The sequence below is a fragment of the Lonchura striata genome, chromosome 35, assembly GCF_050655825.1.
Source record: "Lonchura striata isolate lonStrDom1 chromosome 35, ASM5065582v1, whole genome shotgun sequence".
Taxonomy (NCBI): domain Eukaryota; kingdom Metazoa; phylum Chordata; class Aves; order Passeriformes; family Estrildidae; genus Lonchura; species Lonchura striata.
The window spans coordinates 7,629,782-7,657,374 of NC_140737.1; the positions used below are offsets into that span (position 1 = coordinate 7,629,782).

At 52.4% G+C, this 27,593-nt stretch overlaps 2 protein-coding genes across 2 annotated transcripts; one reads left to right on the forward strand and one right to left on the reverse strand.

Moving 5' to 3' along the window:
* Window positions 1–3,093: 3,093 nt before the first annotated feature.
* LOC146764341 (uncharacterized) lies at window positions 3,094–27,589 on the reverse strand. Its single transcript, XM_085565012.1, has 11 exons — window positions 27,568–27,589; window positions 27,246–27,428; window positions 8,600–9,250; window positions 8,335–8,422; window positions 7,456–7,504; window positions 6,336–6,445; window positions 5,465–5,582; window positions 4,973–5,072; window positions 4,359–4,555; window positions 3,804–3,941; window positions 3,094–3,358 (listed from the first exon to the last, which is right to left on the reverse strand). Exons 1-11 carry the CDS (start codon window positions 27,587–27,589, stop codon window positions 3,269–3,271), a joined length of 1,746 nt encoding a protein of 581 aa, XP_085421138.1. The 3' UTR covers window positions 3,094–3,268.
* Window positions 18,667–22,039, forward strand: LOC146764342 (uncharacterized). Its single transcript, XM_085565345.1, has one exon. The coding sequence runs from the start codon at window positions 20,779–20,781 to the stop codon at window positions 21,601–21,603; it is 825 nt and encodes a 274-aa protein (XP_085421471.1). The 5' UTR covers window positions 18,667–20,778; the 3' UTR covers window positions 21,604–22,039.
* Window positions 27,590–27,593: the final 4 nt, after the last annotated feature.

The following is a 27,593-nucleotide window of genomic DNA, read 5'->3' on the forward strand; positions in this document are numbered from 1 at the left end:
GTAAGAAGGTGCGGCTCCCCAGGAGATGGGCCATGGCTGGGGAGATACAGGAACCCCCGGTGCTGATCCTTGCCTGAAGGACCCGAGATGGATATCATGGAAATCCTTGGGCAGACACAGGTGAATGCAGCGTTCCCTCCCGTAAATTTCATCAAGGGATTCAACAAACTCCAGACACTGAATTGTTCTCCCTCATCACCAAAGCAGAAAATCTTATTAACATGTGGACTCTTAATGGAAGAAAAGACTGACTGCTGAAATCTTGGCCTCAGGCAGAATTTTCCCTATAAATCTGCTTGTGCCAGGATGGAGGTGTGTGGGCTTAGAGGAAAACCTCTGCTGAGGCTGACCTCTTCGTTGCACACCCAGGGCCGACCCCGGGCTCAGCTCTGTTCTTTCCTTGTGGCTGGCCAGGTACAATTTGATTGCAAAATAAATATTTTATTTTTTCATATTAATTTGGCTGGACAAATTTTCATTTATAACAGTTGTAACACATAAAAGGAAGAATCCCCATTTCTTCCACCATCCCATCCTCAATACATTACCCCACCAGTTAGTTTTTAACACTGTTTTCCCATTTTTGGATTGGTGTCTGGGTTGTTTTTTTCTAGGATGACCTCCCCGTTGTCATCTATTTTCAACAGTCTGATATATTAAACTTTCCACAAAAACCCCCTTCATTAGCCAATAAACAGTCTCAAGCCAGCCTATCCTGGTACACTGCAATTTTTCCCCTTTTTGCCTGCAGGTACTCAATTTGGGTGGGTCTGTGGCTGTTGACATGGGTGTGTGTACCAAAAAGGAACTTTGGTTTCTTTCCATGTAACACTTTCTGTAGCATTTGTGACATGATCTTGCTGCTATCTCAGAAGGGAAAAGACAACAAATGGGAGACAGAAACAGGAATGACAGAGGTCTGGCATGGCTTATACCCCCACCTCCCCTGCCTGTGGGGTTGCTGCCCACAGCAGGTACGTGTGATCTTCTCGCTGCTGAGTACAGTGCTCAATCCAGGCTTGACCTCTGTTTCCCTTGTCACTCCTTTTTGCTGATTTTTCTATGCAAGTCCTTTTCAACACTCCTTTGGTGTGTTTTGGTGTTATCCATTTTAGATGTGATAGTCCATTCCTCACGTTTCTTCACAAGTCCTCTGCCTCTGTTTCCCACTTTCTCTAACAACCTGAATACCACGTTCTTTCAACTACTCAAAAAGTCCTTTCTCTCAATATACCATTCAACACAATCCACCTGCCTCCAAGGAGATAAAGTAAAGCTCAGAATAAACAATCTACATTATATATACTTCCATTCATCTACATTTACTCACTTTTATTTTTCACTCACTTTCACATACAAGGTACCTTTTACTTTCAAACAGTCTACATTACATATCTACACCCTGAGTGCTCATGGAATGTTAATCCATCAACCCAGCAGGTTTAATCCTGGATGTCTCTCAACCCAGCAGAATTTTAGGTGTTACTGTTTTCCAACCCCAGATCCCCTTGGACATTTTTAACCTTCAGTCCAGCTGTGTTGTCCAACCCCAGATCCCCTTGGGCATAACCTCAATCCGCAACCCTGAGTGCTCTTGGAATGCAAATCCCCCAAATCCTCCTCTGGAAGGAGCCCCCAGAAAACAAACCCCCACGGCTCCTCCCCACCCACCTGATTTGGGAAGAACTTTCTCTGAGAGAAGTGGAAAAGAACCTGTTTATTTAACTAACAAAACAATCCCAAGCACTAAAAAAAATGAACAACACCAGATGACAACAAAACTCTTTCACCACTCTGAAGAGATGACAAATCCAGAAAGTCTCTCCTGGGGGTGGTCGCCCGGGTCTGGGCGCTGGGGATTGCTCTGGGCACTGGGGATGGCTGCTGCAGATCACAGAGCGCAGGCTCCCGGTGCTCCTCGGGGTTCCCAGGTCCCAGTCCAGAGCAGGTTGGATGGTATTCAGGAAAGGGAAAGGGAAAGAAACAGTCCAGGGAAAAAATTGGAATGCCTAGTTAAACTAACTAACAGGAAAAAGCAAAGGCAAGAGCGGAAGCAAGAGCAAGCAAACAAAGCCAGCAAAAGCAAGCCAAGCGAGCCCGCACAAGCCTCTTGTGGAGAACAGACCATGGGGGGAGGTGAGCCAGCTGATAACAAGACAAAACAAACCTTCACTTTCAGAGTCAGTTCTGAGAGCACAGAACAGAATATCAAACATGAACAGAACCTACAACTGGGGATACAAACACCAGAACCTCACCCTGGGACACCTGGGTTTCCACATCAGCAGGAGACAGTTCCTTCCAGTCGAAGGGTCAGCGGCAGGGTCCTCATCACACCCGTTCCTTAAATGTTATCTGGCCATGCAGACGGTTTTAGCTACTTCCACAAGTACTTTAAATCAACATTGGCTGTTTCACAAATACCTCTGAGTTATTACTGTCAGTTAGTTACAAAAATAAAAGCATTAGTTATTATTTCACAACTACAGCTACTTCTGCAAAAGTTAACATTCTAATGCACAAACCATGGCATCCAGTTCAATATTTTGCAAAAGCCAAAACTAGTATGTATGTTTTTCACACTGTGCACAAACTAAACTATCATCCAAGAATGATGTTCTGAGGATATGAGCTACACAGGGGCCAGGGCATTGGCCACAAAAAGCTGACAAATTATATTACAGCAAAAGCAGTTAAAAGTGATTACAAACTATACTGCATCAAAATCGTTGTGACTAAGAATAAGTTGCAGAAGTCAAGACATAAGAGCAAAAGCCACCAACGACATAGTTCTCTATAACAAACCCAGGGCAGGTGTTTCCCTTGCAGGGAGCACTGGGGCCTTCCCCGGGCCCCTTCTGCCCTCTGGCAGAGCCGGTGGCATTTTCCAGCACACGCAGTTTGTAACCAAGAGTCGGGTGCAGCCCAGAAGGCTCCAAGCGCCTCCTCCCAGGCTGACTCTGCAGATCCGAGGCTGCTCTGGGCTCTGCCAGGGCTCTGCTGGGGCTCAGCTCTGGGCCAGGCTGGGCCCGCTCTCCCCTCACATTGCTCCGGGCAGCCGAGTCACAGAGGGAGGAGGAAGGGACACCTCAAGGGAGTTGAGGCTTAAGAGAGTTTTTATTCAAAAAACTGCCATACCAAACAGGCTGTCATAAGAGCCGTAACAAACAGGCTGTCCTAACTACCATAACCAACTAACACTGCTAACTACCATCACTAACTAGTTGTCCTCACTAACTACTGTAACTAAAAGCTGTCCTCCAGTGCTTCATCTCCTCTGCTGCTGCCTCAGTTGCTTTGCTGCGGTGATCAGAGGGGTCAGGCTGGAGAGAGGCTTGGCTGATGATAAAAATGGGTGCTGCCCAAAGGATAAAAAAGAAAGAAATGAACTGTTACTTTCCAGAGCAACTTTCTCACAGACTCTGTTGCAACAGGACAAAGGGAAATGGTCTGAAACTCAGGAGAGGGAAGCAGGCTCAGGTTAGATCGCAGGCAGAATCTTTTTGCCAGGAGTGGGGAAACACTGACAGAAGGTGCCCAGAGATGTGGGAGGTGCCTCCTCCCTGGGAACATCCAAGCTCAGGCCAGGCAGGGCTCTGAGCACTGGACCTGCCTGAAGATGGCCCTGCTCCTTGTGGGGCACCAGGGGCAGATGCCCTCGAAAGGACCCTGCCAAGCCAAACCCGGCGAGGATTCTGCTTGCTTTGCGTGTGGAACGCAGCGAGGCTGGAGACTATCGGAGGGGCCCCAGCAGAAAACCCCTCCCTGGCGCTGCTGCTTCCCCTCAGCCGCTCGGCATTCACCTGCAGCAGCTCCTGGGCAGACCAGCGCTGCTCCTCGTCCGGCTCCAGGCTGCACTCGAGGAAGTCCCGCAGCAGAGCCGACAGGCGCCGGGGCTCCTGCAGCTGCGGGGTCCCGTTGTGCCGGATCAGAGCGCGAGCCTGCAGGAAAAGCAAACTCAGCGCTCTGCCAGCTTCCTTCCCACCCACAGGTGCTCAAAGCGACCCCGGGTTATCAGGACCACCTCCAGGGGCACTTTCCCCCCTGGCAGAGATGCTGCTCACAGCTCATTGTCCTGTGCCAACCAAAAAACCCAAACCCTGGTGCTGCCACAGCCATTGGAAAGAGCTGATGCACTTGCTTCACATTTTCAGGTCATCCTCACAGCCAGAAGAGCTGCAACAGCATAAATCCCAAAGCAAATTGTTGCTGGAGACTGCGGAATATTTGTCTGTGTTGAGGCTCAAGTCCTCTGGGAATTCCCTTCCCCAGGTGCAGAAACCTCCAGCTGCTGCTCCCAGTGCAGGGTCACCCTGTGCTCACAGGGCTCTGCAGCCCCTGGAGAATTTGCCTCTTACCATGGCCCTCGTTTCCTTGAAGTAAGGAGGTTCTCCTTCCACCATCTCGATGGTCACAATGCCAAAGGACCAGATGTCCACCTTGGGGCCATAAGGAGAACTGGTCACAACTTCTGGGGCCATCCAGTGAGCAGTGCCCACCATGGAGCTGCGCCGGTCCTGCTCAGAGCTGAGCTGAGCACAGAGGCCAAAATCAGCTGAGGACAGAAACAAACACTGTCAACGGCAGCTGGAATGAGGAAACTGAGCACCAAGACTCCCCACTCTCAGTCTGAGAATGCAGTAGTGAAGTCAGCTGGAAAAGTGCTGAGGGCTGTAGCCAAGGGAAGGTGGAACTGGACCCTTAAAGAAACCCTCAGCTTTTGTGCAGTGGCTTTTACTGATTCCCTTGAAGCTTTAGATTCCAACTCCTGCCCCTCTGGCAGGGCCATACCCGGAGCAAAGCCACCCCTGGCACCCTGCTGCTCTCCGGAGCTCTCTGCAGGGGCAGCCGCTCTCAGCTGGCAGCAGGGGCCGGGCAGTGCCCCCAGCAGCCCTTGTGGGGCTCTGGCCGGCACTGGGAAGCAGCCCCACAGCCGCACCCGGGAGCGCCGTGCCTGGCCAGGAACACCCACCCAGCTTGACAGAGCCGGCCATGCCCAGGAGGATGTTGGAGCTCTTCAGATCTCTGTGGATCACCCGGTTCGCATGGAGGAAATCCAGGCCCTGCAGGCACTGAGAGAGAACAAGAAACACCAGGACAAAAACCAATGGCCGGAATCTATCACACAAGAAAGGACAGTTCCGAATTCTGCCAGCAGCAGCTTTGCTGTGACAGGCCAGGAGTGCAGAGCAGACAGGCTCCAGTCAAATGGTTCAGGGCAAAGCTGAGAACAGCACATCAAATCCAGAACAGACAGAGAGTGCCACAACAGCAGGAAAGAGGGCAAGAACAGAGCAGAAGTGCAGCGATGCTGGCAGGCCGTTCACTGCAGAGGCTCTTTCTTCTCCAGCTCATAAAAACAACAGAGAAACAGAGCCCTGAGCATGGAGCCACTCCTGTTCTTACACCTGTGTGGAAGGACCATCGTGCCCAAGCCGTGGCAGCCACAGGCAGGATCCCTCACCTCCCGACTGACAGCTGCCATCTCTCCTTCAGCCATGCGTGTCTGTCTGACAACGTCCTGCAAAGTTCCTCCATCCATGTATTCCATCACCAGCCAGAGATCTCCGCCAACAAGGAAGCTGGAAGAGGAAAGCAGTGGCATGGAGACGAATGTGCAGTGCTCAATTCCCCCATGGAAAAACCTGGAGTGGAGTTTTGTTTCCAGGTCACTTGTTCATGAGGAGAGAATCCGAAGGAGAGACATTCCTGCCAGGCTGCAGAGTCCTTGGAATCTGCACAGTCTAAAGGAGGAGACACCTGTGAGAAAGGAGAGGCCTTGGTTGGCAAGCAGGTGAAAAATGCAGTTTAGCAACAGCCCGGATCAGTGTGGAACCACAACACTGGCCCCCAGCTGGTTCAGCTTCTGAGCTCATCAGTTCCACCATTCCCTGCAGAACAAGGCAACACAACTCCCAGGGTTATCCAGGGGAGGAGGCTGTGCAGCACTTGGGACAAAAGCAATCAGAAACCTTTCAGAAAGTCCCTTCAGAAACAGGCAAGGCCAGTGCAAAATGGACAAATGAGGCATTTCTTGAAACAAGGCCCTGGTCTTCCTGGCATTTGCATCAATGGAAAAGGGCTGAGAAGAAGAAGCCAATGGAAATAATTTCTGCTGTGGTTTATCAGCACTTGCTGTAAGACACAGAAAACGGGGTCAACTTGAAGGAAAAACCAAACCAAAGCAACCAAAGCACATGGAGGGAGCGAACTGCCAGGCTGCTGTTTTGGGAAGATACGGCTGGGTCAGGCATTTTCAAAACGGGCTACAGACTATGGGTGCCAGGAAAGGTTAAGGCAGGGCCCGTGCACGGGGTGAGGCCTGGAGCACTCACCTGTCCAAAGAGTTGACAATGTTGGGGTTCTTCTTGTCCTTCAGGAGCAGGAGCTCATTCACAGCGCGTTCCCCGTTCTGCCCTCTGAGACTCATTTTCTTTATGGCCACCTGAGGGGACATTGCAGACCTTTAACTGGAGGAGTCTGTGGCAGGAGGCCACAGCCAACACGGGGCGAGGCTTTTTGGAGCGACGGAGCCGGGCTGTGCCAAACTGCCCTGGGATGGGCACCAGAGCTCAGCAAGGGCCACTCCCACAGCCCATTGCTCTGCTCGCTGGGGCTGCTTACAGGACACACGGCCAGAGACATTTGGCCTTGCAAGCTCTGCAGAAATGGCCCCTCAGCTGTCAGCCTCCAAGCTCTAACCACATTCTCTGCACCTACAGTCTTCTCAAATGGCCTCAACACTCTCATTATTATTCAAACACATTTTGCAAGCAGGAGGTAATTCTGGTTCTGTGAAAACAGAGCAAAACAGCCAGGAACCCTTTAGCAATTCTATGGGATTTGGTCATGATTTCAGATGCAGCTGCTCTGTTTGGGATTGCACAACAAAGCAAACACACACATCCATTGCTCAGGTGATCCCTGTCACAGGCTGTCACTGACCCCAGACCCAAACAACTGCAGGGTTTCGGAGAGAACTTTGCCCTGAACATCCATCTTCTCATTTCTATCCCTCTCTCTCTGTGGACAGCTGAAGTGGGACTAAAGCCCCAAATTGAGCCCAAGAAGGATCTCTCCCTAATTAGGCCTTGAGGTACCCTTTGAAGATGAAAGGCTGGATGGAAAAACTGCTAAATAGTGTTCCTGTCTGAGGCTGGGGTGAAGATAAATTCGGCCTCAGTCTCCAGCCCTGATCCATTCACACTTTTAGATATGAAGAGCAAGCCAGCGTGTCCTGCTCTGACAGACACCGCTGCCCTCCTTGCATCCCTTTGGGCACTCCAGAAGGACCAAGTGTGTCCCAGCTGTGCTCTGCAGGCTGACACTGCTCTGCCTTCAGAGGAGCAGCCTGTGCAGGAAAGCTCTGCTGGCCCCCAGAGCTGCAGCCACAGCTCCCAGCAGAGGGGAGAGCCCTGGAGAGCTGCCAGACGTGCTGGGCGTGTTGGCACTGACCTCTCCTCCAGTGGCCCTGTCGAGTCCTTTGGAAACGGTTCCGAAAGCCCTGGAGACAAAACAGCAGAGAAGAAAGAAGCAGCGCTTGAGGCCCTGGGAGTGAAAGCCAGCCCAGACAGGAGATCTCTGCTGCCTGCAGCGCTCACAAACACCTGGGTGCATCGACCCTTGCAACAACAGCACAGCAGCCACCAGCCCTCTGCCATGGCAGGTGTGCAAGAGAAAACTGAGACCCAACACGAAGGAATTGGGCTGGAGCAAATCCCAAATCTCCACGCTGAATTGCTTTAGTTCAAAACCTGAAGTGAGCAATGGGTGTCTAAAGAACTGGAAAAGAATGCATTTCATCCTTTTCCATTTCCTGCCTAAGACCTGCAGCATCCACAAGGGCCCTGCCATCAGGCAGGTGATGCATTTTCCCCCAGAGTGCACCAGCTCTGTGTCTGTTGCTGAATGTATGGGCTCTACGAGCTGTGCTAGAATAGAGCACTCATTAGTTCATCTCTGGTTCCTGTTTCTAAACCATTAGGTTGTTAATGCTGACTGGAGGATATTTTTTGAAGCAAAATATTTGAAAGAAATCTCCTTGAGAACTCTTTTCTGACAGTCACCAGATGGTGTGTGGCTCTTTTAAGCAATCCAGTTCCAGACACAGAAGTTCTTCCAGGTCCTGCTCCTTGCTGCAGGCAGGACACTGCCAGCCTCAGGGCCCTGTGACGGCTCCTTCTGACCACAGTTCTCAATTCTGATCAGGACTGAGAGACAGCAGGATGGCACCCCAGTGTCTGAAGGTGTTTGGAGCTCTCCTGACTTCTCCCTTGATCCTGCACCAGCACAGCCCCTGGGCTGCTTGTGCAGAAGTAGCTGCCATGCACTTACCCTTGGCCAATCTGCTCCACTTCCAGGTATTTCTCGGCAGGATCCTCCACGCTCACGATGTTCCCTGAAAGAAACCACGTTGAAGAGGCTCCCTCCCAGAGCGAGACCCCGCCAGAGCAGAGCCAGAATGCAGCCCCACTCCCTGGGGCCGTGAGCCCCTTGGTCTCAGCTGGGGAAGGACAATAAATGCCCTTGTGACATTCAGCTGCAGAGCAACGCTGGCTGCAGCTGATGCCGAGACACACACACAGCCCCTGCTCTGAACACAGGAACAGAGCAGACGTACTCAGCTGCACCAGGCACCACTCCCCTCTCCCCTCTGGCTGCAGGGCTGTGCTGCTGTCAGAACCTTCAGCCCAGGATCCCACAGCGGAGGGAGGTTCCGTGTCCTCTTCCCAAGCACAGGGAGGTTCTCCATCCTCTTCCCAAGCACAGGGAGGTTCAGTGTCCTCTTCCCAAGCACAGGAAGGTTCTGGGTCGTCTTCCCAAAACGCTGCAGGTTCGCCGTCATCTTTCCAAGCCAGGGGATGTTCACTGTCCTCTTCCCATGCTGGGAGAAGTTCACCCTCCTCTTTCCAAAGCACAGGATGTCCTCTGTCCTCATCCCACACCATGGGGGCTTGGCCATCCTCGTCCCGCACCAGGGGACATCCACCGCCCTCGTCCCACGCCGGGAGATGTCCACTGTCCTTGTCCCACGCCGCGGGAGCCTCGCCGCTGTATTCCCACAGCGCGGGATGTTCGCCCTCGTCTCCCAGAGCAGCGGGAAGTTCACTGTCATCTCCCGGCACCGAGGGAAGTTCACCAGCATCCCCCAGAACAGCGGGGAGCTCACTGCTGTCTTCCTCCTCTTTGGCCTCCTCTTGGGAAGCAGAGGGAGCCAGAGGAGGGGCTGGTGCTGCTTTTGTGCCCTGTGGACAGACGGCAGCATGAGGGACGGGAAGTTCTATCTCAGTGATCACCTTATTCATCCTCAGCTGCACATCCAGCTGCACTAAGCAGAAATTGGGATTGGGGCTCTTCAAACTAACAATGGGCTAAAGTCGACATTGCCACTTATTGTTGGAAATTCAATATTCCACCGTGGCTAAAGCCATCAAGCAATCCTCTGCCTGCAAAACCAGACCTGCAGCTCTTCAAAAGCTCTGCAGCAGAAAAGGAGAAATCTGCTGGGATCCCGCTGCTGCTGCTGCTGCTGCTGCAAAGACTCTGACAGGAACTTTCCTTCAGCCTCCTAAGCTGGCACTCGGCTGCCACACGCCGAGCTCACAGCTTGCTGCACAATTCCAAACACCAAAGGTTCCTTTCCCACTCACCGGAGGAGGAGCTGCTCGGAATCCACACATGAGGTGCCCTGCAACGGGAGAGGGAACATGAACCAGATGCTGTCAGGAAAAAACTGCCTGTGGTGGGAAATGCCACGGAGCAAGGCAACCCCGAGAGAGCATTTTGCTTTCCCAGCGTCCTTCCAGGAGCCACAGTCCCTTCCCACAGCAAGAGAACAGCACAAAATGCTGGGCTGGGTCAGTTCTTGGCTGGGCAGGGAGTTCCCGGCTCTGCTGCCACAGACTCCCCGCTGGAGGGAACAGAGCCCCCCAGGGCTCATTGCAAATGCTGTGCACGCCCCGCTGGCTGCAGACACACCCTTTTTCAGCTGCAGCTGCTGGCAGGAGCTCTCCCAAAGCAATGGTGCCTTCATGGCCATTTGGTTACAAAGTCAGCTCGGGTCCAGAGGAAGAACAGAAAGCACACAGCAAGCCCAAAGCCACAGCACCGAGGGAAAACCTCGACTTACGTGCCAAGTGGGTTAAAAAATAGCCCGAATAAGCCACAGAGTACAGCGTGCAAACTGCAGCAGCCACGTGCTGGATCATTTTGGCTGCGCTGCACACGCCTGCAGACTGCAGCCCTGCAAGCACACAAGGACACCCGTCAGGGCTGGGCTGGTGCTGAGAATGCCTCGGGCAGGAGGATCCTCCGGCAAGGAGCAGTGCCCAGAGCCACTCGGGACACTGAGGCCTCCGTGTCCCACAGCCACGGGAGCACCTCGGGGACGTGGCAGTGCTCCTGTGACATCACAGCAGCAGCTCACGCAGAAACCGCCCGGAAGGTTCTCCTGGGTCACAAAGGAGCACAAAGAACCCTCCCAGGGCACAGCCTATTGCCCAAAGGCTCCAGGAGGAGCTCTGAAAATGCAGCAAACAGGGACACCCCATAGCCCAGCCTGAACACTGAGGAGGAACAAGGACGGGAGCACAGCAGAGGAAACAGGACCTTTAGTCACTGCTACATCTGACTAAAGCCAGCAAGCCGTGTTCCCGCGGGGATCTTTGTTCTCGCTCTAAAAACAAGCAAGGTGCTCCACTCGAAATATACAGAAGGCAGGAACTGGGCAGGAGGTGGGATTAGGAAGGAGGAGGAGGAGGGAGAGAGGAAAAGGAGTAGGAAGAGGAGGATCAGGAGCAGGAAAAGGAGGAGAAACAGGAGGTTCCAGTGCCCCCTGAGGCCGCAGCACCCTTGGCCCCGGGACCATCGCCCCCAGCTCATCCTGCAGGTGAGAGGGGAGGGGGAGCTCGTCCCAAATATATCGGGGAGTCTCTGAGAGGGTTTTTTATTGGGGTGTGTTGGGAGCTTGCAGATTGTGGAATTGAGCCCCAGATGTCGTCTGGGAGGCCCAAATAAACACTGGGAGGTTTTTTTCTCTGTGTGTGTGTAGGTTTGGATCTTTCAGGACCCCAAAGCTGAGCCCCTTGGGGGATCTTTGGGAGTCCACGTGGCCATTGCCCAGTGTCACCAGGGGGAGGACATTGTCCTGGGGACCCCCGGGGGAGCAGAGGAGGGGAACCCCTGGGACCCCCGGAGTGGGGAGAGCAGAGAGGGGCGATCCTGGATCTGAGGGTCCCCCGGCTGGCTGGAAAGGGGGGGAGCCTGGAGAGGAGGGACCCCTGGGACACCTGGGATCTCAGAGTAGAGCATCAGGGGAGAAGGGACCCATGGAGCCCCAACAGCCCCTGGATCATCCCTAAGCAGGACACCTGAGAACGGGGAACCCCTGGAGCCATTGGACCCCCATCATCCCAAGGAAAGGAAACCTCTGGAACCCCAAAAGTGGAGAGATCAGAGATAGGGAACTCCTGGGAGTGTTGTTTTGGGCTGAACCTTGATACTGTGGAGATTTTCATGGACACAAGAGTCCTGCTGAGTTCTAGGGATGGACTTGGGCAGGAGGAGCCTCCAGTCCAAGGCAGTCTCACCTTGGTTTTCCCCAAACCAGGATTTTTCATTCCCAGGGTGTGGATGGATGGCAGAGGAGGAAAAGCCCCGGAGATGCTGCAGGAGGAGGAGCTGCAAACCCAGCCCAGGGAGACAAGTGATTGGCGTTTTTCACAATTATGGTAGCACAGGATGGTTTCTAACACCTCTCTGCCGGGGCCTGTGGAGAGTCAGGGTGAGGAAGACGGGTCCTGCCCTATTTAGGCAGCCTCGCTCTGTTCCCCTGGTGTGTGACCACAGACACAGGTTATGATCCACGGGCAAAAGGAGACAATAAAACAAAGAACAGGGAAAGGATTCCCTAAAACCGTGGTAATTAGCCCCTGAGACTAAAGTGTACAGGAAGAACCGAGACCCAAGGACAAAGGACAGGTGAGTATTTGTTGGGATGGGGCGGATAAGGGGGGAATGAATGTTTGTGACAGAGGCTGCTGGGTACCCCAGACTTGCCAAGTGATTGCTGCAGCCTCTCACGCTGCTTTTCGTCTTTTCCGTGTGAAAAGCGGCCAGTAAAGAGACCAAGGGAGTGATAAAAAATAGAGAATCCCCCCCGGGGAAACTGGGACTGGGTCTCAGGAAGAAGAGGAACCCCGTGGAGAGAAGCCGAGGGTTTCCTGGCCACTGTTATAACCCATCCAAATTAAGTACCTGCAGGAAAAAGGGGGAAAATTATTAGATTGCAAAGAAGTTAAGAAAAAGTAGTAATACATAAAGCATAGAATATCCAAAAGGAGAGAGATGGATTTGCTTTACATTTAATCTTAAAAACATAGTCCAAAATCCAGTAAAAAACAATTAGTAAACAAAAAAAAAAGTAAAACCAACACAACAGTCTAACTCTGTATTAACCCCCAATTTTATACTAAATCATATTATAAAACTCCAAACAGTTATAAGGAACATAAGAAACAAAGCTACTCAAACATTAGAGTTAATATTAAGCCAGGAAAACCAAACAAAATCTGCAGTGTATTAAAATATGTTAGTGTTAAACTATTTATTAGATAAATAAAAGAGTATACAAATTATTAAAAATAGATAGCAATAGGGAAGTCATCCTAGAAAAGAAAAAAAATCCCAAAACCAAAAGATATATTAAAAAAATTATGACCCAGGTATCAGTCCAGAAATGAGAAAATAATGTTAAAAACTAAGAAGTGGGTTACTGTATTGAGAATGAAATAGTAGAAAAAAAATTATTCCTTTTATGTGTTACAAGTGTTTTAATGTTTCTTCTTTGTTTAATCCCATGTTCTATTAGATTACCAACGGAGTCCAAAGAATACAAGTAAATAAAAAATATTGCTTAAGCCAAATGATTTATAAAAAATAAGAAGAAAGATGGTGAAAAATGCATATTTTATGACTGGCTTTTCACAAATATTATAATGAATATTATATGTGTAATGTTAGAAAGTTATTCTGTATTCATTCTCTTAATTAGTGTGTTAAATAAACTAATGGTGTAAGTTTTAGGTTCCAAAATAATATTAAAATAGAGACTATGTATGTGGTGGGAGGTTTTTTTTTTTTTTTTTTAGAATGACATACTCACTTTAAAGAACACCTAAATCTTCAGAAAAAAAAAAGAATTTATAGTTTTGCTATCAAAAGAAGCTAATTTCTTCAAACCTTACTCAGAGTCGAAGACGCCTTAAGAATTAAAAGAAACAGTTTACATAGAACAGAAAGAGTTCTTGTTTTAAATAGAAGGTATGAAAGATATATGAATATGCAACCAGCTTTGCTTTTAAACCTATTCCTTTGTCCATAAAGTATGCTTTTCATAATTTAGTGTCCAAAAGCATCCATACGTGTGTAATTCTTTGCTTTTTATTGTCTTATAATTATCCTAACTCTAAACTTTACTATTCTAACAGTATTATTATTTTTATATCAATTTTACTATTATGAAAGTTTAAAAATTTAAAAAAACAGGTAATTAGCGTTTTTCACAACGGGGATGCCTGAGAGGAGGCTGTGAGCCCGCGGGCAGAGGGGCCCCGCTGGAGCAGCCTGTCCTGGCAGGACTGAGCCCGTGGCACAGTGACCCACGCTGCAGCACTCGGAGGGGGCTGTGCCCAGGGGATGGACTCCGCTCCGAGAAGTTCCTGGAGAAGTCTCGGCCGGGAGAGAGCGCAGGGTGCAGCAGGGAACGACTCCTGTCCCTGAGCAGAGGGAGAAGCCCCGGGGGATGAGCTGAGCATGGCCCCATTCCCTGTCTCCTGCCCTGCCGGGGGAGGAGGTGCAGCTGGGAGCAGGGAGGCGTGGGGAAAGCTGCATTTAAGGCTCTGCACTGACTTCTCCTTCTCCTGCTCCGAGTCTTTGGAGTTTTCCGCCAGAAATCTCTCCCCTGCCCCACCCACCCACAGGGCTTCGGGCAGGTTTCCCTTTTTGGGGGAAATCAAAGCGAAGCACTGATGCGCTAACGAGGGGCAGGAGAAGTGAGGCTCCTGGGCTTCCCGCAGAGGCGGAGGCACGGGAGGCGCAGGGCCGGGAAAGCCGTGGCGGGAGGCGCGGAGAAGTTTGTTTGTGTGGGCAGCTCAATCCCGGCTCGGCCCGGGCCCGTGCCGGGGCTGTTCCTCATCTCCGGCTTTCCCCTCACGCAGCCCGGGGGCGCCGAGAGCGCGGGGCGAGGCGGGGCCGTGCGCAGAGCCCGCCCCGAGCTCGCTGCCATTGGCCGCCGGTGCCGTCAGTCGCGGTTGCGGCGCGCTGATTGGTGGGGGCGGGGCGCGGCGCGGCCCCGGCGGCGGGCTGAGGACGGCCGTGGCCGCGCAGCGCCGCCATTGGCCGAGCGGCTGTGCGGGCCCGGCAGCGGCGGCAGCGGCCGGAGCGCGGTGAGGCGGCGGCGGCGGAGCTCGGAGGCGGCCCCGGCGCAGGTGGGAGCCGCGCTGGGCTCTGCGGGGGCTCGGGGCTGGCTGCGGGCGGAGGGGGCGGCAGGGGGCTCCGGCGGCTCGCCGGTGCCGTGTCCGGCCCGTGCCGGCCCCGGGCCGAGGGCGCTGCGGGAGCGGCTGCCCGCGGTCTCCTTCCCGCCGGGGCCGGGCAGGAGCCGCTGCCGGAGCAGCGCTGGCTCGGCCCGGCTGCTGTGGGTAGGACAGAGGGGCTGCCCCGCGGCCGGCAGCGGGCGGGGAAATTCCCGTCGCCGGAGGTTCGTGTGCCCGGGGGAGAGCGAGGAGTCCTGTCAAAGTGACTTTATTGCCGAGCAGGGGCAGAGGCCGTGGGGCATTTGCCGTGCGCTCTCTGCCGTGGCTGTAGTCCGCAGCCTCCTTTTTATCCTCATTTTCCCGGCCGCATCTCCCTCTGCCTTTGCCCACCGGCTGAGTTCCTTGGAAGGTTCCGACTTCCCGATGCGCCTGGAGCCTGTCCTCGTTAATGTGCACCCTCCTTTTGTAGAACAGCCGATATTCATGGCTCTGTTAAGTCTTTGTTCTTCTCCTCGAAGTTCGGGAATGTAGCGGGACTTTGAGCAGCTGTCTGGGTCAATTTGTAACATTTATTGGAACTGATAGTTTCTCCCCTTCTCTACAAGTGCCTGGCCCTATCTCCAGGCAGATTCACTCCTTGACTCTGTTTTGTCCATCCCGGGTCCTCTTTGGTTTTGGGATTATTCTCGGTGCCCTCATTCCCTGTCCTTTTGTAGCCGTTTGTGGATCAGGAGGCCTGGCTGCCACCTGCATGCCCTGGCTCAGCTGCTGGATGAGCTGCACTGCCAAGGTGTGGAGCATGGTAAAAAGATGAGAGTTGCTGCAGCACAGAAGAGGAGAAGCAGCATTCGTTTAACCCCTGGTGTGCTGGGGAGCCAGGGAACCGTGTCCCATTCCCATCCTTTCCATGTTTGGACCAATACATAAACTGCTCTCCTATTTACTCTTTTATCTTTTTCAGGACTTTTCCTTTGACATCTCTTTGCCAACAGCAGTTTGAGCCACTTTGTTTCCCCCAGACTCCTGTTTTTTCTGCTCACAGATAATCTGATCCCATTCCCTGGTGAAATGTTGTGTTCCTCATTTCAGTGGCTTGGTCGGCAGGAATGTCAGGACCTGAAGCTGTCTGGTTGGTTCTTATTCCGAGGAGAGTTTGTAATCTAATGATGCCATTGAAATGATAAATGGGTTCTCTGTCTCCTGATATGAATTGGTTTGGGTTTCCCAGGGGCTGGTCCATGGTGTTGTAGGATTTGTTCTGGTGGCCCTTCAATACTTTTCCCCATTTTTGGGAGCTCCCGCAAGCTAAGGTTGCATCAATTGAGCATTTTTTTCTTATTCCATCATCAAATACTTGAATTGCAGCTGATTTTCCTGAACTTCTTATAGCAAAAGCTCCAGTGCTCTGATACACCCTGTACAGCACAGACAGTGACAGCAGGTGTTGGAGTGGGCAGAGGGATGATCCCCCCCTTATTTTAGTGAAGTTTTCCCAACATTCTCCATTTGCTGTTTCCCTTTGCAGCTTCAGCCGTTTCTGTTTCAGAGTCAGAGATCCTCAGCTTGGGCTCTGCCTTCAGCTTTGCAGATTCCATCTGTGCAAGCAGGCAGAGCTTGGGGTGAGGGGCAGAGGGAATCAGCCAATTCCTGCCCCAGGCAAGAAGAGCCAGGTACATTGTCCCCACTTTGCCCCAGCAGTGTTAATTTGAATTTCTAAAGCTCCTTCTGGGTGCCTGGAATGCAGCTTCTCTTCCAGAGGAGCTTCAGCAGCCTCACATGTGCCCCCCCCACAACCTCCTACTTTTTTTTTTCCCCCTTCAAATGATCCATTTAATATTTGTGACTTAAAGGGTGACCTTTAAATCTCTTCTAGTTTTGCGAAGTACAGCCTAAAGGTGAACGTTGAAAAACCCAGAAAAAAATTTTTGTATCTCTTACAGAAACATACACAAAAAATTCCAAGGCAATTCAGTTTTTTTCTACTTCTCCTTGGAGTAAAAATTCATTCTCACATCCCTGACCCAAACATAACTGGCAATATAGAAGAGGGATTATTACAAAAAAATACTCTAATTCTCTAAACTTTGCATTGGAACTGCAGGAAAAACTCCACCAATAGGTTTAGTGTTAGAGTCAAGGCATTCCTTGATTCTGGCCAGGATGTGCAACAGAAATCATTCCATCCCCACATAGCCCGGGTGTGCAAAGAAAATCGTTCCATGGAACGTGGGTTTTAGTTGATTTTTCCCAAACTGGATACAGTCTAAATGCATTGGTTTAATGTTCTGTAGTTTCGAGTTGTGTAATTTTTAGTATTTGGTTTCCTCTTGGACCCAGATTTCTTTGCTTGTGCTGTTAATGAGGTGGGAAGTGCTGGATTTCCTTCTCAGCCTTTTGCAGACCAGGTGTCTGCAGCCCTGCCGGGGGCAGTGTCTGGGGTAGGTGTTGGTTGCTGTTTGCTGTTGGGGTTGATGTTTTGCTGCTGGTCGTTATCTTTGTGGGTATCTTTTGGGCCATTCCCAGTGTGTTGAGGTGTTAAACTCATCTCCACTGAGTGGTGTAACATCCCTTAACAAAACCTTTAACATTTCTTTCCCCAAGGCAAAGGCAAAGCAAGCCTGAGTAGAGAAATCAAAGGTTAACAATGCTCAAGTCTATGAGCTGGTCTATTTTCCATGGATGCACTGGCAGGCAGGGCAGTGTGTGAGTGTGAGTGAGAGCCAGAGTGGAATTGTCCCGGTGTGTCCCCAGCAGCTGTGGCAGTGCAGGCCCAGAGAGCACTGAAGCTGCAGCAGTGGCAGCAAGGGCTGGCCCCGGTGGCTGGAGCTGCCCAAGGAGGGTGGCCAGGCCGAGGATTTCAGCAGAGGAGGTGTGGGCAGGCCCAGGGCCTTGCCCCGCTGTGGAGCCCTGGCTGCTGCTGCGCTGCCTTCAGTGCAGGCTCAGGGGGGCCTCCCATCCTCCTGCTGCAGGCGGGAAGTGCAAATCTCCGGGGCTGCAGAGACCTGGAGCCCAGGCTGAGGGGTCCCCCCGTGTTCAGCTGTGCTGGCGGCTGTTTCTGGCCTCGGGGCCCCTTGGCATGGGCCACGCCACTTGGCCACCAGTGGTGCTGCTTTGCACTCCTTAGGCAGAGCCCATGTCCTGCTTGGATGTTGGCAGCAGCAAAGTGCCAAGGCAGGCTCTGTGCCAGCCCAGCTTCCTGGGGGAGAGATTGCACCAGAGACAGGATTCTGGCCACAGACTGCTTTAAATGTGTATCACTTATCTCCACCCTGCACTAGGTGGAGAATTCCCAGGGTAAGGAATTCCCAAGATCAATTGCAAGGGAAATAATTGAATATCTGCCCTGGGTCTGGCTCTTCTTGCCCAAGCCAATGGCAAAAGCCGTACCCATGGCATCTTGGTTTCTATCCCCAGCTTCCAAAGGTGTTTCTTTCTTTCCCCATTCATTCTTTGTACCCAGCCTGAGCTGTGGGGGTGCCAGGGGTTATGGAGTTCCCATTGTATTCCTAAAGCTGCCATAAGCCCCTGGAGGATATCTCCTGCAAAATTAGTTCTGCTGTCTGAGTCTGTGTCTTCCACAATCACTTTTATTGGAATTATTTCTTTTAAAAATACCCTATTAAGTGATCCAGTGGTTGCTGAGCAATCAGAATTGCTTTTGCCCCCCTGATAGGTGAGATGGTGTCATCAGAAGATATTGAAGCCTTCCTGCTCAGGGCATTTCAGTGCCAGGCTCTTACAAGCACACACAGCTGTGCCGGTTGAGCTGACCATGGGGGGGTAACCTGCGCTTTGTCTGATTCCCTTTCCTCAATAACAGCGTGTCTTGGAACTCTTTTCCCTTCTGCTGCCCTTGAAGAGCCATCCACAAAGACATTTTCTGCCTCAGGCCAGGCAATGTCTCCTGAATCTCCCCCAGGCTGGGTCTGGAGCTGTGTCACTTGAATGCAGTGCTGGGTTTCTTCCCAGCCCCTCTGTGGGCTGTTCAAACAGGAGGCTGGGTTAAACCCTTCCCCTGTGCTCAGTTCTGAATCCTCCTGTGCCACTGAACAAGTTTCACACTGTAATAACCGAGCACTGCTCATCCACTGCGAGGCTCTTTTGGTGATCAAAGCTTGAACTTGATGGCAGACTGGAACAGTTGGAGATCCTGTTGTCATCAGGTTTTGGGCCTCGGTTCCCGTTGAAGCTGTGGCTGCATAATTCTGCAGACAATGAGGCCACTTTGGCCACTGGGTGAAACATTTTGGCCCAAGAATTCTTTTGGCATGGCCCTGTTGAACATTCACCTACAATTCCAATTTCTTTTTTGAGTCTGGAAGAGCCCCAGCTGAGGCATCAATATTTTTGGCTTTTCATTTTCTCAAGTTTTGCTCACTTTCTCCTGTCCATACCACAGCATGGAGGCTGTCTGGGGTTAAAAAGTCCTACAATGTTCTGGCTGGAACAGAGAATCCTCATTCCAGGCTGTGTAATTTTTGCAGCTCCTTTTTGATCCTGGGAAATGTTACTTCTGTGATTGCCCAGACCCTCTCTGGGTCAATCCACAACAAACCCTCAGTCCCAATATATCCCAGATATTTAACTTTTTCCCTACCATTTGCACTTCTTTTTTTTCAAACACTCAAAAGATGTTTTTTTTCCAGGAAATTCAGCCATTTCACAGAGGCTTTGTCTGCCACTTATTCTTGTCCTCCTCATTGGAGCCATCTGATTCCCTGACTGGCAGGATAGGAGTGCTGTAGGGAGACATCCCTGGCTCCAAAAGCCCTGCCTTTAGCAGGGACTCCATACCAGGCTGTGAGCCCTTCCTTCCCTCCCCTGCAACAGGGTGTTGCTTTTAGACACCACTTGTCCTGGTTGCTTCCAAGTAATGTGGAGAGGCTCCACATCAAATTTTCCCTTTGGGTCTGCCCACACCTCTGGGTTCACTTTGATTTATTGAAAAATTATGGATATTGATCTAGTACTGATATCCAACCTTGATGGACAAAAACTCTCTAACAGTTTAAAGTTAGAAAGTGTGTGTTTATTTGATGCCGGGCATTGTGCAGGATGGCTCCCAAATACACACCGCACCTTGCAGGTGATTACAGTCTTTTTATCCATACAAGTATTGAATACACAAAATACAAATACATATTCATATTTTTGGTACATCCCATTCCCCGCTTCGTATGCTAATCACTCCAAAAGCTATTAAGCATGCGTAGTTTGTCCCTTGAAATGGGCCGGTGGTCCCTTTCATGGCGAGGGGTCCCAAAATGAGGAAGTAAATGAAGTCTTCCTCCTTCTGACCTTTCTACCTTTTCAATGCAAATATGACAAATGAACTCTTGGTAGAACTCCCATTCCTTGTCTTCAATTGGTTTCAGAACAGAGGAGGCCCACAATTGTCTTATGTTCCTAAAAGCTATTTATCAGTTTCTATATTCCTCATTATAAACCCATCTAACTAAACATTGTGCTGACAAGCAATCAAATATTAGTTAACTACTAACTCCTGACTTCATCACGTCTACTCATTTATTATTATTATTTTAATTAACTCTAGTAAAGCTTATTTCTAACTAAAATCTTAGCTCCTCTAAAATCTCTAAATTCCTTAAAGTTTACATTTCAACTTTAGCATAGGCCTTGCCAGACATTTGACACAAAGGTACAGCAGCAATAGCCTCTGTATCACCTTTTACAATATTCCAATGACACCATCAAATTGCTTACTAGTTAATAGCAATCAGAGTAGGAAGAAAAAGAAATTTGTTTATTTCAAACCTATCCCCCACAGCTCCTAATAGTGATTGAACAAATGATACCAGCTCAGCTTTCTCATTTATTCCCTTAATAATGAAAACACTCCATTACAATTTTCCCCCCTTAGGTGTAAGATTCAGGGTGGATGGAGAGGCCCCTGTGTCCATCAGGAGAGGCCTCCTCTGGATGCAGACCCAGCCTGAATGTTCTCCAGGGCTCCAGTGTGGTGGGTCCCCGGTGGGATGGGAGCTCAGAGAGCCCTGCCAATCCATGTCCATGCAGGGGTGGACTTGCTCCTGCTGAGTTTTTGGTCTGTGTCTTGGTAGTTTGTGGAGTTTTTGGGCTGAATCTTGGTGTTATGGAGGTTCTTACGGACACAAGATTCCCAATGACTTCTTGAGATCAACTTGGGCAAGGAGGAACCTGCAGTCCAAGGTGCTCTTCTCTTGTTTTGCTGTCAAACCAGGATTTGTCATTCCCTGGGTGTGGCTGGATGGAGGAGGAGGAAAAGCCCCGGAGATGCTGCAGGAGGAGGAGCTGCAAACCCAGCCCAGGGAGCTGTGGGGAGGAAAGAGCCTCCCTGAGCCAGGAAGGCGGGCGGAGATCCAGGCGGAGCTCGGAGCTGGTGGAGAAGCCTCATGGCAGGGAGAAGCCCCACAAGTGCTTGGAATGTGGGAAGGGTTTCAGCCGGAGATCCAGCCTGATCGAGCATCAGAGGATCCACACTGGGGAGAGGCCCTACGAGTGTGGGAAGTGTGGGAAGAGGTTTCGGACCAGATCCCATCTCCTCAGACATGAGCAGATTCACACAGAGGAGAGGCCCTTCCGCTGCCCCGACTGTGGGAAGGGCTTCAAGCACAACTCCAGCCTCACCGTGCACCGGCGCATCCACACTGGGGAGAGGCCCTACGAATGTGGGAAGTGTGGGAAGAGCTTCAAAGACAGGTCTGGCCTGATCCAGCACCAGGTGATCCACACTGGGGAACGGCCCTATGAGTGCTTGGAATGTGGGAAGAGCTTTGGGTGGAGCTCTGCCCTGACATCACACCAACTCATCCACACTGGGGAACGGCCCTACACGTGTCCCCAGTGTGGGAAGAGGTTTCGGACCAGCTCCAGTGTCCTCCTACATGAGCGGATTCACACAGAGGAGAGGCCCTACCGCTGCCCCGACTGCGGGAGGGGATTCAAACACAACTCCCACCTCATCAGGCACCGGCGCATCCACACCGGGGAGAGGCCCTACGAGTGTGGGAAGTGTGGGAAGAGCTTCTCACAGAGCTCAATCTTGATCAGACACCAATGGAGGCACCACTAAAGGAAGCCCTGTGAGTGCCATGAGTGAGGGAAGAGAGTGAGGGAAGAGCTTGGTGTGCTGCTGCAGCTCCATCCCCCATGGGAGGATCCGGGCTGGATGATCCCCACTGACCCCCGTGGGGCAGAGCCCTGGTGCCCCCGTATGGGGAATAAAACAGAGAGTAAAGCAATGGAGCTGATAAAGGGGCCCGATATCTGAGGCCTGACTGAGCAGAAACTGTGGGAGACACAGACACAGTTTCAGTCTCCCTGGGCAAGAAGTGACCAGAAAAAATGGTGTGAGACTTTGTGATAAGATAAATGTTCCCAGGTTACTGGATGTCACCAAGAATGTGTACCCAATGGGAAATTGTTACCTAAAACAGAGCCCTCTATAAGCACCATACAAGTCAATCCCTGTGTAAACACCTGGTACACTCAATAAAATTGGCTTTGCTCTAAACTCGTATGTCCCCGTCTCTCCATGGTGGATAACTCTGTTGTGGGTGATCCCCGTTGGGTGGGGGAAGGTGCTGGAGGGATTTCTTTCCCTTCTCCTGGTGCTGCCGTGGTTTGGTTGGTAATAAATTCCCTCCCTGTGCCCAGGCCGGGTCTGTTGTCCCCGTGCCGGTGCTCGGGGCGGGATCTCTCCCGTTCCTTCTCTGCACTGCCGGGCCTCTCCTCAGCCAATGAGAGAACGCGGTGGAGAAGAGTCAGCCAATCAGCGAGAGCGGGGCTGATGACTCACCAGTTGCCGGGCAGACCCGCAGCAGGCAGTGTTCCCCACCTGGACCCGCCCTCCCTGCCCAGGGCCGGCCCCGCCGTGGGGTCCCCCCAAGTCCCTCCCCAGTGCCCCCATGAACTGGGCTGGGTTTAACTGGGAAGCTTTACTGGGAACACTGGGAGCAGGGGGCAGGGGCAGAGTGACAGCAGGGCTGGGGGCACAGGATCCCCCCAAAATCAGCGTGGGGATGGAGCGGGGGGGTGTCCTGGCTGGGCCCGAGGCCACGGGGAGGGGCTGCGGCCGCCGGCGGCTCAGGAGCTCTGTGGGCAGATGTCATGGTTTGACACTGGCACAATGCCAGTGCCCCCATGAAAATGTGATCCCTCCCTTGAATGCTGTGAAGTGGAATCTAGAACAGAGCAAAGCAGGCCCAAGCTTAATAACAGAAAAATCTTTATTAAACTATTACTACTGAAGAAAAGAGAAAACTAAAGAAGGGGAAAAAAAACCACACAAAGATCAAATGAAAACCTTGCAAAACATTCCTCCCCCCACCACCCAACTCCAACAAACCACAGTGAGACACAATCTGGACCCCAATCAGGTTTCCACCCTCCAAACAACCGATACTCAGTCCATCGAGGGAACAGAGTCTCTCCTGTGCCACAGACTCCCCCAAGAAACACAGCTTCACATCCTGTGCTTCCATGTCACACATGGCACCCCCTGGAGAAAAAGTTTGCCATGGTGACCCTTCTCCTTTCCATGCACATTGCTCTCACCACCAATGCATGGATGGACAGACTGCTTTTAGGATTTTTCCTTTCAAGGATGCCCTGCCAAGAGGGGAGAAAACAACAGTTCAGTTTTCATTGTTTGGGACCACAGTCCCCCCCCCATTTTCCCCTGGGGCCGAGGGCTCAAGAACAGAGATCTTCTTCTCTTTCCTTTCCAGGACAGGGGGGCGCCACCACAAACCCCCTAACCTTTTCTCTGTTCACTCCAATTTTGTCTTTTTCCCAGCTGAAGCAGGTCTCTTGACTCACTGGCATCCTCCCAAAACACAGTCTCTCTCAGAGGAGAAGATGGTTCAGGTTGTGGCTAACACGGAAAAGTCCAGCCAAAAGCCACTCCTTGTCCCCCTCCCATCCAGAATTCCTCCTTCCAACATCCCAGGGTCCAAGGTGTCCCTCTTCCTCTCTTTCAAACTGAGGAGGGGAAAGGAAAATTCACGAAGCTTTCATTTCTCAAGGAAGGGTTAAAAGTCCGAACTCCCAGGATGGCTCGATGCCCGGACATCCAGCAACTCCCACACAACTGGGCACCTTGCAGCTCCCCCGGCTCCTCCTTCCTCGCGGTGGAATTGCTGACAGAACTGCCGTTGTCTCTTTTTCTCTTCCTCTCGGGAGAGAAACTCTGGGAGTGGGGGGGAACGGAGACATCCCAGATTTCTTCCACCCTTCCATCTGCAGGGGCCAGCCCGGTTCCAGTCCCTCCACCCTTCGGTCTTACCTCCATCAGGCCATGGGGCTTCCCCTCCCCACCCAGCTGGTTGCTGGGCAGGGGAGAGGCTGCACTGCACGCTGACCGGAACCAAAGAGAGCGAGTTCCCCTGGGAATTCTGCTTTCAACCCCTCTGTGTTCCCAGAGGCGTGTCTACTTTCAATTGGTCAATATCCAAATTGACCTCTTCCTTCAGGAAAGAATTCTCTTTCCGTGTCAAACCACGACACAATGCCACCATCAAATTCCTTCCTAGTTAATTACAATCAGAGTAGGAAGAAATAGAAATTTGTTTATTTCAAACCTATCCTCTACAGCTCCAAATAGTGACTGAACAAATGATATCAGCTCAGCTTTCCCATTTATTCCCTTAATAATGAAAACATTCCTTTACAATTTTCCCCCCTTAGGTGTAAGATTCCGAGTGGATGGAGAGGCCCCTGTGTCCATCAGGAGAGGCCTCCTCTGGATGCAGACCCAGCCTGAATGTTCTCCAGGGCTCCAGTGTGGTGGGTCCCCGGTGGGATGGGAGCTCAGAGAGCCCTGCCAATCCATGTCCATGCAGGGGTGGACTTGCTCCTGCTGAGGGTGCTGCTGTCTGTGCTTGCAGTGTCCTTGTGGGCTGCAGCTGGAGCCCTGACTCCTTCCCAGGGGCTGTTTGGGTGGGCTCTGCCCTGGCCAGGAGGGCAATGCCTCTGCCAGGTGCTTGTGGCCGACCCCGTCATGCCCTGGGTGCTGGGGCCCCCTTGGGCCCTGGGGTTGATCCCTCAGGGGCTGTGGGAACTCTGCCATGGCCTTTGCCTTCAGCTTGGCCTTTTGCTCATCCCTTCTTGCCTTCAGCTGCTGTGCCTTTGTGCCCAAGTGCTGCAGGGCTTCTTGTGCCACTCCTGCAGCCCCGGTCACTGCCTGTGCGTGCTCATCCTCTGAGAGCTGCTGAGCTTTCTGCAAAACCTTTCCTTTCTGCAGGGACCCAAAGCAAATCCTGAACAGCAAATCCTGATCCTTCCATGTGCACTCTGCATTTCCCAGCTGTTCCTTTGTTTTCCCCCTTGTGCTCAGGGTCCCTGCCCAGCCCGTGTGGCAGAGCCGGTGCCTGTCCTGCCGCAGTGTCCAAAGGCGGCCCCCCCGGCGGGCAGGGCCGGCAGCTCCCCGGGGCCGGGCAGCGGCCGGGGCGTCCCGCAGCCTCCTGGGGGCCGGGGGCCACTGCCGGCCCTGCCCGGGGCTGGTGGGGTCAGGCAGCGCCCGGCGCTGAGCCCCGGCTGCCCCACAGCCCCGGCCCGGCCCCGCAGCTCCCCACAGGCCCCAGCCCGTGCTCCCGGTGCCGCACCTCTGCGCCCGGTGCTGCCGCTGCCACCGCAGAGAAACCCCTGGCATCCTGACCTCCTGCTTTTCCTGTCTTGGGCAACTGGGAATTCAAAATATTAGCTGGCAAATTGTGAGGTTAAGACTCTGTGGAAAAACATCCCAATCCAGAGTATTTTTCTCTTCCTCCTCTTTGCCATCATCCTTTTTCTTGCCACATAGATTCCTCCTGTTGCTTCTTGCCTGAACCATATTTTTGCACACTCCCCTTCACCTGATTCGTTCCCAGCACACCAGCACCATCCATCCCCTGTTGTACAAATCCCTTCTCCACTTCCTCAGTATTCTCCCAAGGGACCCTTCAGAAACATTTTGCGATCATCATCCCTTTGGCCAGGACCACTCTCTGGCTTTCCCTTTTCTCCCCTCCATGGGTGCCCTGCCATGTTCACTCCCCGAGGATCCCAGGGCACTCACTGATGAGATTTTCAGTGCTCTCTCCCTGCTGACTCTTCACAGACCCCCTGATGTGTCACTCGTCTGTCTCCTGGTCACTCCCGGGTCCCCAATCAATCCCCGGTGCCGCCGCCAGCCAAGGGAGCCGATCACCCAAAGTGGGTGAGGCACCTTCAGCTGCACTCCCTGCCCGCCCCGCCCTGGAGAGTGGAAGGAATTCGGGAAGAACCCCAGGGTGTGTGGAAAAATTGACATCAGCAGAGGATTCTGTCCACAAAGCAGACAGAGGAGTTCTGTAAATGGAATTTCATTTCTAAAAATGAGAGAGGCCAAGGGACATTCCCCATGGGATCTCTCCAATTGTTGGAGGACACCGTCTCCTTTTCATCCTAATTCTGGCCACATCTCCCTCTGCTTTCCCCATTGGATGAAGTACTTGAGAGGTACAGACTTCCCAGTCCACCTACTACATACCTACCTTCATATGCTCCTCACTTTTGTATAGCAAACGATATTCATGGCTCTGTTAAATCTTTGATCCTCTGGAAGGTCATGAATAGAGCAGGACATTGGCTAAGCAGCAGTCTGTGTCATCAACTGATGACACTTTCTGCAACCGATTGCTTCTCCTGTCACTTCCTTTATGTACAGGCTCCCTGCCCTATCTCCACGGAGATTCAGAGCATCTGTTTGTAAAGACACTTTCCTGTTGTTCCTTTAATGGGTCCCCCGTTTGTGGGACATCCCCCCTGGAGCAGGGTGTCCCCTCTGTGCTGCAGCCCCAGGGCTCGGGCAGAGCTCAGCCAATCAGAGCCCGCGGGGCTGATGACTCACCAGTTGCCAGGCAGACTCGCAGCTCCCCGCGTTCCCCACCTGGACCCACCTGCGCCCCCCCTCGGCCCCATGGCCCCGCGAGGGGAATTTGGGGAGGTGGGAGTGGGGCAGCGCCAAGGCCGGGCCCCCCCGCGCTGTCCTGGCGGGAGCGGCTGCAGTGGGGACCGAGTGCGGGCGGGAGCGGCCGAGAGCCCAGCGCTGCCCCAGCCCGACCTGCCCCAGCTCCATCCCTGCCCCTGCGCTGGGATGCTGTGGGTGTGGGGGGAAGAGGGAGCCGGCAGTGGGTGCTGGGCCTGGGGGCAGGAGGAGAAGGGAAGGAGAAGCAGGCTTGAGGAACAGAATGGTCAAACGATTCAGGTGGCATGAGAAGGGGGGAATTTGCAGGATAAGGAGGAATGGCACTAGGAAGAGGAGTGTGAGGAAGAGCAGGCACACAAGAGGAGGAGGAGAAGGAGCAGAAAGAGGAAGCAGCAGAAGGTTCCACCAGTCCTTATAGGTGCAGCCTCTCCCTCAGCCCAGGAGCGCTGCTCCCCCCACATGCAGCAGGTGACTGTGGAGGGGGATCCACAATTTTCACGGGGTGAATCTTGGTGTTTCTGAGCTTTCTTGGGCTAAATGTTGGTGCTTTGGTTTTATGTGGCAGCTGAATATTTATCTTTTGGAGGAGGTTTTTGCTGGCTTTTGATGTTTGGGGTGTTTTTGTTCTGTGTCTTGGAAGTTTACGGGATTTTTGGCCTGAATCTTGGTGCTTTGGAGGTTCTTACGGACACAAGATTCCCAATGACTTCCTGAGATCAACTTGGGCAAGGCGGAACCTCCAGTCCAAGGTGCTCTTCTCTTGTTTTTTTCCCCAAACCAGGATTTGTCATTCCCTGGGTGTGGCTGGATGGAGGAGGAGGAAAAGCCCCGGAGATGCTGCAGGAGGAGGAGCTGCAAACCCAGCCCAGGGAGCTGCGGGGAGGAAAGAGCCCCCCTGAGCCAGGAAGGCGGGCGGAGATCCAGGCGGAGCTCGGAGCTGGTGGAGAAGCCTCATGGCAGGGAGAAGCCCCACAAGTGCTTGGAATGTGGGAAGGGTTTCAGGTGGAGCGACCACCTGATCCGGCACCAGAGGATTCACACTGGGGAGAGGCCCCACGAGTGTGGAGAGTGTGGGAAGAGGTTTCAGACCAGCTCCCATCTCCTCGTACATGAGC

Excerpts from the sequence above, each read along its gene's own strand:
- LOC146764342 (XM_085565345.1), top strand. The coding sequence starts at position 20,779 with ATGGAGGAGGAGGAAAAGCCCCGGAGATGCTGCAGGAGGAGGAGCTGC.
- LOC146764341 (XM_085565012.1), bottom strand. The coding sequence starts at position 27,589 with ATGTACGAGGAGATGGGAGCTG. Across the intron at positions 7,505-8,334 it reads GTGGAGCAGATTGGCCAAGG|GGCTTTCGGAACCGTTTCCA; the intron begins GTAAGTGCATGG and ends TTTTGTCTCCAG. Across the intron at positions 3,942-4,358 it reads TCAAGGAAACGAGGGCCATG|GCTCGCGCTCTGATCCGGCA; the intron begins GTAAGAGGCAAA and ends CTTTTCCTGCAG.